Raw genomic sequence first — 13,192 nt, 5'->3', positions numbered from 1 at the left:
AACACTGTTTCTCAATCCATAATCAGCAGAGATGCAGCTTACTCTGGACCAGGCCCTGCAGTTTCAAATTACAAAAACAACTCTTAGTCCATATCTGTATTTCAAATCTTCCCAGGAGATAGACAAAAGAATTAACTTATATTTCATGCATTTTTTCAGTGTTTCTTGATCTTAATTTGGGTATATTTTAATCATATTTTGCCCAATGGCCAGGAAGAGTAAAAATTCAGTGTCCGGAGTCCATCTGAGCTTGCTCTGCCCGCCCCCCCCAAGGGGGCACATTCTTGAAGCTCTGAATTTTTTTTAAACATATTTCAATGTGGAAAGGCACACGTTTTTCACCATTTCCACTGAGAAAAAGACAAGCAACATTGATTTTGAACAGCACAGAACTTGATTAATTAGGAAGGACTTTCTAACAATTCTAGCAATTTAAAAAATGAATATTGCCAAGACAGAGATTGACCAAGTTTGCATGACATGACCACCCATTGCAGATTACACCACCATGGCAGGTTGTCGTGTTGTCCAAATCTAGTTTACTTCCCTCAGCATGGCTTAATTGGAGGCAACATGTCATACTGACAATCCATGGCTTCTCCTAGGGTTGTATCATGCTTAGGGCTCTCTTGTTATCTTAACTCAGGAGACCAATTCGGTCATGGGTTTTGGAGAACAGCTAGGAAGCTGCTCTTTATGGTTTCATCCATGTTACCACTATTTTTTGGGAGGGGAGCGGGCATAAATAATAAGAAACAGAAAGAAAAATGTAGGATATCAAAAAGATAAAGTTATCAAGGGACATTGCACAAATTTTTTTTTTATAAAACTAAATACAGGAAATTTCACAAGGAATCAGCAATAAACATTATTCCATCTAAATTATTCCATCTAAATTTTACATGATAATACATAATTATAAATAATGCTTGTTAAACTGGTAAGTAACTGAATAAAACTAATAATTTCATATGAAAAAATCCTTTAACTTAAACAACAAATAAGCTATGATTCACCCCAAAGCATATCCAAATTAGAATTAAAAATCTTTCTCCTTTTCTTCCTCTTTTCCTCTTCTCCATTCTTCACCTATTCCCACTTCTACTCCCCTCCCTCCTTTCCTTATTTCAGAAACCAATCATACTAATCTAATTATTGTTTACATTATGCATTAATAATATCCAAGGATTCTATTTTTTTCTCTCAGTTACAAATAAAACTTGATAGACTTTCCATTTGTAGCTAAATTAATTAACTGGATTTACTTATTGTGACTTATTTGAAGATGTATCAGCGTAATCATCCTTACTTAAACTCTATTTTTTATCTCATTTATCAAATAAAGTATTTCCCTTTTGTCATTAAAATTTTTGTCCAGTCTTCTGTTTACATTGTTGGTCAATATTTCCATCAATGCATATTCAGTTCGCTTGTTTTTTCAATCTTTGCTGGTTGTTCAGTCTTCTGTTTTCCATTTTGTTGCAATTGAACTCAGGCTGTTGTTATCATATATTTAAATAAGTCTCCCATATTAATTGGAACAGTTGCTGGTAAAATATTCTTAGCATTTATTGAAAAGTTAATTTATGTATTTCAATATGTATTTCTTTCTTTATTACACATCTAATAAAAACATTGTTTTTCTTTAAATATTTGTCATAATATGCTTCTATTGGAGACATCAAAGAAAATATTGGAGTACTAATCTTTCTTCTAAAAGTATTCCAAAATCTTTTTAAACAATATTTTTGTTGGATCCTCTTTAATTGATTCCTTGGCCCACAAATACTTATATATTCCTTCTTCTAGATCTGCTATTTTCAGTCTTATTGGCCTTTTATCAGAATTTTTAATCCAGCCTGTAATCCAAACCAATCCAGCTGCATAATAATATAATTTAATATTAAGTAATGCTACACCTACTCTTTCTTTTGCATCCTGTAGTACTTTAAATCTAAATTTTTCCCATTCCAAATAAAGGAATTGTCTTCACCATTCTAGTTGAGTTTTTTCTTAGATGAAAATGGTTATTTTCTGAAATGAAAAGTTCCAATTTAGTAGGATATTCATTTTTATAGTGAAAATTCTTCCCAGCCATGACATTTTTTTAAAATTTATACCATCATTGTAGATCTTTGTTTGGATCTTCATCTATATTACTTTATAATTGTCTTGGAATAATGTATTATTATGTCCAGTCACATTTATTTGCAAGTATGTAATTCAATTAGAAGGTATTTCACATCCTGAGATATTCTCTTCTTTTCGTTTCATTAGAAATTTAAAAACGATTTTTAAATTAATTTTATAGCCAGAGAAAGATCCAAATTGTTCATTTTGATCAATTACATGTTGCATTGATAGATGTGGATTTAGGTTCATCAATACCATATCGTCAGCATCTTTTCATTTAGTATTATTTTCTGTCTAATTTCAAGTTTTTAATTTTTGAAGACTTGAAAGTAGTCTTATGTTTATAGCTAAGACTTCCAATATAAGGATAAGTAGAAATGGTAATACTGGACATCCTTGTCATGTTCCTTTAACTTTTTGGAAACCATTAGGCAAAGCTTCATTTATTAAAATCTTTGCATTCTGTTATTTGTATAAATTGCCTGAATTCAATACATAAATCTTGGACCACAATTGAAATAATAGTGTCAACAGACATTAACAAATGCTTTTTTCAGCATCTAAAAACATAAATGCAGCCACCTTCTTTTTCTTCTTCTCAAGAAGAAACTGAGGCTTCCGAGTGAGTAGCCTCCCCACACCCTAGCTCTGAGTTGTTTGAGCAGAGTGCAGCTTCCCTTCCTCTAGACTCTGAGGTGTTTGAACAAGTTGTCTCCCGCCTCCTGACTCTAAAGCTGCTGAGCAGAGTCCTGGAGAACAGGAAGACATAACAGGAAATTTATGGAACACTCAGCTCCAGAGAAGATTGCAGTGGTTAGACCAATTGGGACGGCAGCAGAGAAGTGTGTCCCACCCACAAACAGAAAGACGTGAGAGGAGATTGAGATCCACATGACTTTTCCCCTCAGAATTCAGAAAGGAGGGGGCAACTGAGCTGCGAGGAGCTCATTGCCACAGCTTATCTGTTGCATTGTAAATCTTGTAGCGAACAGCAGTAAAAGTCTTTAGTTTTATTGCCGACTGCTGTGTGAGTTAATTGGAGACATGAGTTACGGCCTCATGAAATTTACTTTAAAGATTTGGAAAAAAATGGAACCAATATTTAATGCGCCCAAGGTGGAAAGATTGCATAAATGGAACCTGGGATTTTTTTGCATGCAAAGTACATGCTCTGCGTGTTGTGGCCCTTGTGCTATGTTTTTACTTTTGGAAAAGTGGCATGAAGCCCTGATCCATTTCTCCCACCAGTGCATTCCATGCCCTCATCACAACCATCACCCTCATTCCCTGAGGGTCAAACTACATTGTAAAGCTGTAACTAGCAGCTAAAATGTTAAATACAGGAAATCCCATGTAGATCAGGACAGCAACATGGGGATTGCATGGGGAGTTACACTTTTGCCCTCTGCTGTTCCCTATCCAGATCAGGGCCCCTTCTACCTGCGATTCATATTATAGCTGGATCACATTTTAGCAATGCAAATTGCATCCATGATAACTGGTTTGGGTTGTGACCAAAGAGTTTAAAGTTTTCCCAAGTATTAAAGTCCCAATCCATGAAGTAATGTGCAGTTTAACTGAGAAGTTGTATTCTATTACTAAAGGAAAGGGGCAATGTAGTAAACTCCCACCGCAAGGTACAGCCCCTCTGAAAATACTAGAGTACTAGCAGTATTCTGGTTTCAGAGAGAAAGTGAGCATGCATGGAGTAATTAGAAGAGGTTTTAACAGGACAACAAAAATGTAATATTTTTTGCTGCTTCTCAGAACTTCACCAAACCAGTGAAAACTTTTCTTTACATGATTGAATAAAGATGTAAACAGTTCATCAAAATGTGAAATAAAAATACAACCATTTAAAAATTATAGGAAAGGGGGTAAATATGCTAGCATTCAGCACTGTGTAATTGGTGTATGTATGGCGTTTAAAATTAGTTCTTCATGACATCTGGCACAATTAGATTATCCATCAAGTATACCAGCCTATGCATCTGGTGCCCTCCAGATGTTTCAGCCATGATTACCATCAGATCAAGCTGTGCTAGCTTGATCTGATGGAAGTTGTAGAACATCTGAGCAGCAGGTTAGGAAGTCTGAAGTACAGCCGGTATGCTAGCACATCAAAAGCTCAACGTAAGTTGTGATTAGAAGCAATACAGCTTTGAGACTTATGATGGCAGTTTTTTTTGTCCTTGTTTTTGGCTACTCATCTCATTTATGGTTCGATGCTATGCATGTTTAGAAAGGAAAAGGGCCTACAACTCCTAGTACGTATCTGGCTGGGACATGGCATGAGCTGTAGGCCATTTTTCTGTCTAAACTTCCATAGGATTGTGCCCTTAATTCCTTATTTCCTATATGATTCATTCCAACAGATTCATCTGGCTACTCTAGTATACTACAAGAAGTAACAGTTCCTATTATCCCTGATCACATCTGTCGAAACTATGATGTTTATGGAGCGGAAATTAGTGAAAATATGTTCTGTGCTGGCTATCTTGATGGCATATCAGATGCTTGCCAGGTAATGCTACTGAGTTTCTGACTAAAGTAGATTTATCTGAGAGTGAGTAAATGAGTGAGTCTGTGGTGCTAAAACCTTTTGGTGCCAATAGCTACTTATTGTAGCTATATATTCTGTCTTAATTTGTTTTCATTTGGATTTTTTCAGATACAAGTACTGATTGGTATTATATGGATTGATGTTATATACTTTAGGTCTGAGGTCTCTGATGCTGTATTAGTAGGCACATCTATGGGCACTTGTATGACTCTGTTCCCCTCCTGGTGTTTATTCTATGTTTTAAGATTTTTTTTAATTAACGGGCAGCACAATTCTTTAGCTTAGGAGTATGGATGACCAAAGAATGTTTTGAAGACTCAGATATGAGGTTTAAAAAGTACTCTGACCTTGTAGTTGCACATGAAGTGCACTCCTGCCCACCTGTCCCTGCAACCAATGCAGAGAAAAACTTGGCTGCATCTCTAACATCACAGAAAGAACCTCAGAAATGGAGTTCAGTGGATATACTGAGCGGGGCAGGATGCAGGTTCCACCATGGTATGAAGTATCTTGGCTGTGCCAGTCTACTTCCCTCAAGTGCCAAGAGGGAAAGGAGTGTGTGTGTTGTTATTTATTTTCATTAACTGCCCTGTACACTTTTCTTTTACCGTTCTCCTGCCATTTTGATTATTTAATAAGATGAAGACATTGAATGTTCTCTTTTTAAACATTACGGGGATTCATAAGATTATAGAATGTAGTTGGAAAGACCCAGAAGACCATGAGGTCCAACCCTCTGCTGTTGCAAGTTATCAGTTTACACCATCCTACTCAGATGGCTGTCCATTTCTGCCTTGAATGTCTCTAGTGTGGGAGAGCCCATCTCTTGGTAATTGGTTCCACTGTTGGATTTCCCTGACAGCAAAAAACTTTTCCAGATATTTAGCCTGAATCTGGGTTGTCTCAACTTGATTATTCTATGTCCTACACTCTGGCATCAGCAAAAAGAGGTCTCTCTCGCCTAATGAGAAACATAAATACTCAAAATGGTTGAGAAAAGAGGGGCCAGATTTTTTATTATCTCCAAGAAGGGAATAATCAATATTTGAAAGCTTTTAAACTGAGAGGTGTTTATGCAGCTTCCGCTGAGAAGAAAAAAACAAAGTGCTGCAGCCTTAGTCAGAAATAATCTTTGTACCTTTCACAATATTATAAAGTAGGAGATAGCTAGATATAGGAATGGTAAAAAGCTCAATTTATTAATTGGCATGGATTTGGGGGCCTTATCAATCTCAAGATGAATTCTATAGGAATTTTAAGACAAACATAAAATTATAAAATGTTGCAAGTGAAATGTGATTATGGGAGTTCATTTTATAGAGGTAATTCAAATTTTGTTGAATCATAAGGAGGCTGTAAACCATTACTGAAATATGTTATGAAGTGCTTAGACTGAAGTAAAATAAATAATACAAGGAAATGTTATCATCTCAAATTACATGATTAGGGTTATACCCTGGAAGCAGAAACAAAATTCAACATGATCTTGATACAATGGAGTGGTGGGCTGAAACCAACAGAATGAAATTCAGTAGGGACAAATGCCTACAGAAAGGGGAACCAAATGCAGTTACGAGATGGGTGATACTTGGCTGAACAATACTACAAGTGAAAAGGATCTTGGAATTGTTGTAAATCACAGGTTGAATATGAGTAGACAACAATGTGATGAGATTGCAAAAAAAGCTTATGCTATATTGGGCTGCATTAGCACAGTTTCCAAATCACACGAGGTGCTGGTTCCCTTCTAGTTAGTCCCCGTCTCAAGCACTGCATCCAGTTCTTAACAATGCACTTCAAGAAAGATACAGACAAACTGGAAAAAATTCAGAGGAGGGCAACAAAGATGATAGGGGATGGTAAACAAAACCCTATGTAGACAGAGTGAAAGAACTGAGTGTGTTCTGGAGAAAAGAAAAATGAGGGGAGATATGCTAGCATTCTTCAAATACTTGAAAGGCTATCACATAGAGGAGGGCCAAGAGCTGTTCTCAATCAAGCCAGAATGTGGAACACAGAATAATGGGGTTAAATTACAGGAAGGAAAAAATTCCTAACTGTTGGAGGAATATGACAATGGAACCAATTGCCTAAGCATGCTGTGGGCTCTCCCACACTGGAGGCATCCAGGATGCAAATAGCAGCTATCTGTTAGGGATTGTTTAAAATGGAGTTCTGCAGTTAGCAGATAACTGGTCCTGATGGCCTTATTAGCCTTTTCTATCTCTACTATTCTATGATTCTAGGAAATGTTATGGTATTTTGGCCTCGAACTGTAATCTAGACCCATTTCAGCCTGGTGTCAGGCTTGGGTATGGGACAGAGACTGCTTTGCTTGCCTTGGGGCACTATCTGCCCCAGGAAATGGACTGCAGGAATGTGCTCTTTTTGGTTATGCTGGATTTCTTTGTGCTTCCAGTACTACAAACCACTGTTACACACTGTTATATTATTTCAGTCTTTTTTCATTCATTCATCAAATAAAGCAAAATTCATTTTGTCTCTCAGTTCATACATGTGAAGAATACCTGTCTTCCATTTCATATTTAATTGGTTCTTAAGATATTATGTGGTTAAATCTAAATCTAACTCCCTTCCCATGTGTGTATGTGATAGTTTCATTAAAAAAGTTAATACTTTAGAAATCATATGTTTAGCTAGTATGTACATATCAGGAAGTTGTCCTCAAAAGGCAGAAAATTATGCAGTTCAATAGAATGTCAGTGAAAGGGGGACAGCAAATGTTCAGCTAAGGAAACAGAAACGTAGTTTGCAAAACTGTACTAGAAACCATCCTCTTGATAGGGAGGGAGAAATATTTTTACAAGTTAGAAGCCAAATGTGGAAAGGCAGAGAAAAAGAAAAAGAGGGAAGGCAAGCGGCCCAGTTGGCTGGCCAAAGTTTTAGAGTAAAGACAGTTTCATGCCTGCTGGTACGAGAGAACTGATTGTGAGAGTGACAGTATGATAATTCTTATATAAAGACTCTATATAAAATGGGAGCACAGTTCAGTTAAGTCAGCTAGATGTGTTAATTTTGGTTGTTTTATTATTCTATTGGTGAATGGGTGTAATCTATTGTGTATTGTACATATATACCTGTATTGTACAGATTATACAGTATAATATACATGATTATGCATATATAATAATACAATATACTACAGTAGATTATATATCTATATTGTATTCATTTCCTTGCCATTTCTTCCAGAAAAGCTTTTTGGTCTCTTTCAGGATGTCTCCATGTCTAAGAGCCAATCCCAACACTACCTAATGTAGATACTGCTAGACTCAGTGAGTTTTAAGGCTGGTCTGGTGAGCACAGCCAGAAAATCATATAGATTTATTTATTTATTTATTTATTTATTTATTTATTTATTTATTTATTTATTTATTTAAGGTTTTTGTATGCCATCGCCTTGCTATATAGCCTCAGGACAGCTCACACAAATAAATAAATATAATACAAATACAATTAAAATACAACTAAAACCAGGAAACACCTCAGCTGCACAATTAAAACCTAAAAATATTAAACATTATTAAAATATTGTTTGAATATAAAGGTCTTAGCCTGGTGCCGAAAAACAAATAACGATGGTGCCAGGCGGACCTCTCTGGGGAGTGCATTCCACAGATGGGGCGCCACCTCAGAGAAAGCCCTCCTCCGGGTACTTTGCTTCCTAATGTCTCTCACAGAAGGCTCTCGGAGGAGGGCCTCTGCTGCCAATCTCAAGGGGCGGGAGGGCAAATATGGAAGAAGGTGTTCCTTCAGGTATTCAGGTTGCAAGCTGTTAAGGACTTTGTAGGTGATTACCTACACCTTGAATTGAACCTGGACTTCAATGGGAAGCCAGTGAAGCTGGTAGAGGACTGGGGTTATATAAGAATAACACCCAGTCCCCGTCAGCAACCTGGCTGCTCTATTTTGCACAATCTGAAGTATCCGGATTGTCTTCAAGGGTAGCCCCACGTAGAGCACGTTACAGAAATCCAGCCAGGAAGTAACCAATACATGCATCACTGTCTCTAGGCAGTCAACCTCCAGGTAGGGACGTAGCTGATGGATTAGTCGAAGCTGATGGAAAGCGCTCCTCGCCACCGCCGTCACTTGAGTTTCCAAAGATAGCTCCGGTTCAAGGCACATTCCCAAGCTGCGGACTCTGTCCTTTAGAGGGAGTTCAACCCCATTCAGGACAAGATCCAAGTCACCTTCCCAGGGGCTTGAACCACCTACCAGCAGGACCTCTGTCTTGTCTGGATTGAGCTCCACTTGATGGCAGCAGAAAAGGCCACAGCAGGAGAAGAGCAAAGAGAAGTGTGGGCACCCTGTTTTCTCTGCCATTCATGGAACAGGGTGTGTTGCTGGATATGTCCATGACAAGATTCCAAAAGACTTGTGGCTGGATCACCACACGTTAATAAATTTTTTAGTGGTAAAACCCCTTAGAGCCAATGTAATATTTTAACAATCTGAGAAAACTAACTACATCCAAGCCATGATCATGGCTTATGAATGACTAACATCGAATATCGAGTTTTATTATCAAATTTTATTATTGTATTTTATTAATTGCAGCCAGAGTGGGTCATCAATTTATTTATGCTGTTAGCCGTCCAGAGATGTTAGCAATTGAACGGCATACAAATTTTATAAATAAATAAATAACACATCACAGAGCTCAAAGCATTCATGCTGTTCTCTACTCAACTCCATAACACTATTTTCTAGCACAATTCAGATTCAAAGCTTGTTCTCATTACTCCCAACACAGGCTTCCAGCTCTGGCTTGTTCCACCCCCACTCATTTCAACTATATGATGATCCTGTTAGATCACATTGGAAACAAATCTGTCAGTCTCCACACCTGCACAAACCTCACGCCTGTTATAATGGAAACATAGAAACATAGAAAACAGAGTGAGTCAGAAGGGACCTCCCGGGCCATCTAGTCTGACCTCCGGCACCAGCCGGCTCCACTCACGACATAATTATTACAAGCCAATATTTCAACATTTGCCTGAAAGTGGTACTGAAATACTTTTGCTATTAAATTTAACTTTATGTCTATATCTTTGAAACAGGGAGATTCTGGAGGGCCACTTGCCTGTGAAAAGGATGGAATATCTTACTTGTATGGCGTTATCAGTTGGGGTGATGGCTGCAGCAGGGCTGGAAAGCCTGGTGTTTATACAAGAGTGACAAAATATGTGGACTGGATAAATGAGAAGATAAATCCAAATCCCAAAGAGAAACTGTAACACACTGTATTGCAGTGATTTTACGTTTTGATAGCAAAACAATGTCTATGTTATTATTTTAAGTGATGTCATACAAAGACACTCTGTTGTTTCCGCTGTGTCTTTCTTTTATGTTTATTTCACAGTAATCAGCTTGTTTACAGAACTAGTTAATATTGATGATAATTCTCACACACAGACCTGCAAGTGGTAGCAAATCTTGTTTTTGTTGAGGACAAAAAAGGAGGTCCCTCTTGTTTGTTGTCCGATCGTAAGAGAGAGACTGTCAACACCAGCAAATAATTTAACATAAAAACAGACTCTTCCTTGTTGTTGTTGTTGTTGTTAGTCACGAAGTCGTGACCGACCCATCGCGACCCCATGGACAACATTCCTCCAGGCCCTCCTGTCCTCCACCATCCCCCGGAGTCCACTTAAGCTCACACCAACTGCTTCAGTGACTCCATCTAGCCACCTCATTCTCTGCCGTCCCCTTCTTCTTTTGCCATCTATTGTGCCCAGCATTAGGCTCTTTTTCAGCGAGTCCTTCCTTCTCATTAGGTGGCCAAAGTATTTGAGTTTCATCTTCACTATCTGGCCTTCTAAAGAGCAGTCAGGGTTGATCTCCTCAAGGACTAACCAGTTTGATCACCTTGCAGTCCAAGGGACTCGCGGGAGTCTCCTCCAGCATCACAACTCAAAGGTCTCAATCCTTCGGCACTCAGCCTTCCTTATGGTCCAGCTTTCATAGCCATACATTGCAACTGGGAAAACCATAGCCTTGACTATACACACTTTTGTTGGCAGGGTGATGTCTCTGCTTTTTAGTATGCTGTCTAGATTTGCCATAGCTCTCCTCCCCAGGAGCAAGCATCTTTTAATTTCTTGGCTGTAGTCCCCATCTGTGGTGATCTTGGAGCACAGGAAAATAAAATCTGTCATTCCCTCCATTTCTTCCCCATCTATTTGCCAGGAAGTGGGAGGACTGGATGCCATGATCTTAGTTTTCTTAATGTTGAGTTTCAGGCCAACATTTGCACTCTCCTCCTTCACCCGCATCAAGAGGCTCTTTAGTTCCTCTTCACTTTCTGCCATTAGAATGGTATCATCTGCATATCTGAAGTTGTTGCCAAGGGAATTACAAACAACCTTGCCCATATATTGCAGCCCCCTGAACCTACTCTTTTCATATCTTCCCACCCTCTATGAGAGTTTGTGAAAAAGAAAAAGAATCATTAATTTATACATCAACAGATTTTCTAGTTCAAATTCTAATGCTTTCTTTTTTCTCTTCCAAACTCCCCTGGGCTTCCATTAATCATTCTAAGCACAATAAAATTTCCATTTGTCATTAAATTCATCTAATGGTCTTCTGTTTACATAATTAGTTAGCTTTGCCATCACTGCATATTCTGCTATCTAGTTCTCCATTCTTCAATGGTTGTGGCCTCTGGTGATTTTCATTTTGAAGTCATTGTGATTCATGCTGCTGCAGTCATATACTTAAATAACTCTGGCATATTTTGAAGGGTCTCTGGGACAATATTCAAAAGCATATTCTTGGGACTCACAGGAAACTTAATTCTTAAAATTTTCTGCATTTCTGCATGTATCAATTTCCAGTATTTTTGTGTTATTTTGCATGTCCACCACATATGATAGGAGGTCTTATCTACCCTTATTTATTTTTCTGATATCTTTTGGAGTAATATAGCACTGATAAAACATCTTATACCAATTTTCTCTTAATGCTCGATTAGCAGTGAATTTAATATCTTTCTTCCAAAGAGCTTCCCACTGACCAGATGATATTTCTTCAGCAAGATTCTGTTTCCAAATTGTCGTGCATCTCTTGATGGCTTTCAGTGTCATAGTATAATAACAATTTGTAAAGTCTTCCCAGTAAGTGATCATTCTGCTGTGTAATCAACATTTCAAATTCTGTCAGTTACCTTAAAATGCCTTCTCCTGGTTGAGTCTCCCCCTTCAGTCTTTAATTCAATTGATAGTAAACAACTCATTGTATGTTTGCCCTTCATCTTTCAGTTCTTGTCAAGATTAAATTTGTCCTGAATGGTCAATAACATCTCAATAAGCTATAAGATCATTATTTCTCCTTGAGTGTTTTCCATATCCTTCAACTGGAGACATCAGGGGAGATTGGAGGACTGATTTTTTTCCTCATGGAATACCATTTTTTAAATTAAATTATCTCTTAGCACATTATTGTTATTTAAGACCAGAGCCTTCTTGACTGATGTTTCAGTCCATAAAAGATTATGTATTCCATCTTCAAGGTCAGCCAATTCCAACTTCACTTACCTGTCATTAGCATTTATAATCCAATCTGCAATATATACCAGGCCTACAACATAATAATATAACTTGAAATTAGGTGCAGCAAGGCCTCCTCTCTCCTTTGTGTCCTATAAAATTTTGAATCTGATCCTTGGTTTCTTGCCATTATAAAATAAAACTAATTGTTTCTGCCAATCTTGAAAAACTTTTTCTGGAATCACAATTTGTATCATCTGGAAATGAAAGTCCAGTTTAGGTAACACATTCATTTTTACACTTGAAATTCTTCCCAGTGAAGATGATTTTAGTTTAGTGCATTTTTGTAAGTCCTTTTGAATCTTCCAAGTTGTTTGAAAATTGTGTTGAAAAAGTGTGTGATTATATCCTGTGATGTTTATCCTTAAGTATTTAACTGGGTTTGAAGTTATTTCACATCCTGAGATTTTTTTTTATTTTCCTCTTCCTGTTTTGTTATGAATTTTAATATATTTTTTTGTTTTTTTCTTATTATATATCCTGAATAAAGTCCAAATTTTCCAACTTGCTCTATTATATGCTGTATGGATTGGATCCAAAATAGTCATGACTATATCATCTGCGTAACATTTTATTTTATATTCTTCTCCGCCTATTTTAAAGCCCTTAATTTTTGGATCCTGTCTTATTTTTTTTGCTAAGATTTTCAATACAAGATTAAATAAAATAGGCAATAAAGGCATCCTTGACGTGTTCCCTTCTCCATTTGAAAGCTGTCAGTTAATACACCATTGATTAGAATCTCCTCATGTTGACTGGTATAAACTGCCTGCATCCAATTCAAAAAGTCTAAATGTTGAAGGGTTTTCAGTAGAAAAGGCCAAGCCACATTATCAAAAGCTTTCTCCACATCTAAACAAACAAACAAACAAAAAAGGAATGCAGCTTTTTTCCTTTTCTTCTTGGCCCATTCAGTTGC

The 13,192-nt window shown here is 37.3% G+C and overlaps 1 protein-coding gene across 1 annotated transcript in view; it reads left to right on the top strand.

Moving 5' to 3' along the window:
- HGFAC (HGF activator) overlaps positions 1-10,229 on the top strand; it is a 61,400-nt gene extending 51,171 nt beyond the window's left edge. The window contains exons 10-11 of the mRNA XM_044418243.1: positions 4,509-4,657; positions 9,784-10,229. Of these exons, the coding sequence (XP_044274178.1) occupies positions 4,509-4,657; positions 9,784-9,960 (326 nt within the window). The 3' untranslated portion in view covers positions 9,961-10,229. The remainder of the gene's footprint in view (positions 1-4,508; positions 4,658-9,783) is intronic.
- The last annotated feature ends 2,963 nt before the right edge of the window (positions 10,230-13,192 follow it).

Source organism: Varanus komodoensis, unplaced genomic scaffold (assembly GCF_004798865.1).
Source record: "Varanus komodoensis strain SLA01 unplaced genomic scaffold, ASM479886v1 scaffold9, whole genome shotgun sequence".
Lineage (NCBI taxonomy): Eukaryota > Metazoa > Chordata > Lepidosauria > Squamata > Varanidae > Varanus > Varanus komodoensis.
The sequence above is the reverse complement of the archived record's forward strand: the minus strand, read 5'-3'. Positions and strand labels throughout refer to the sequence as shown.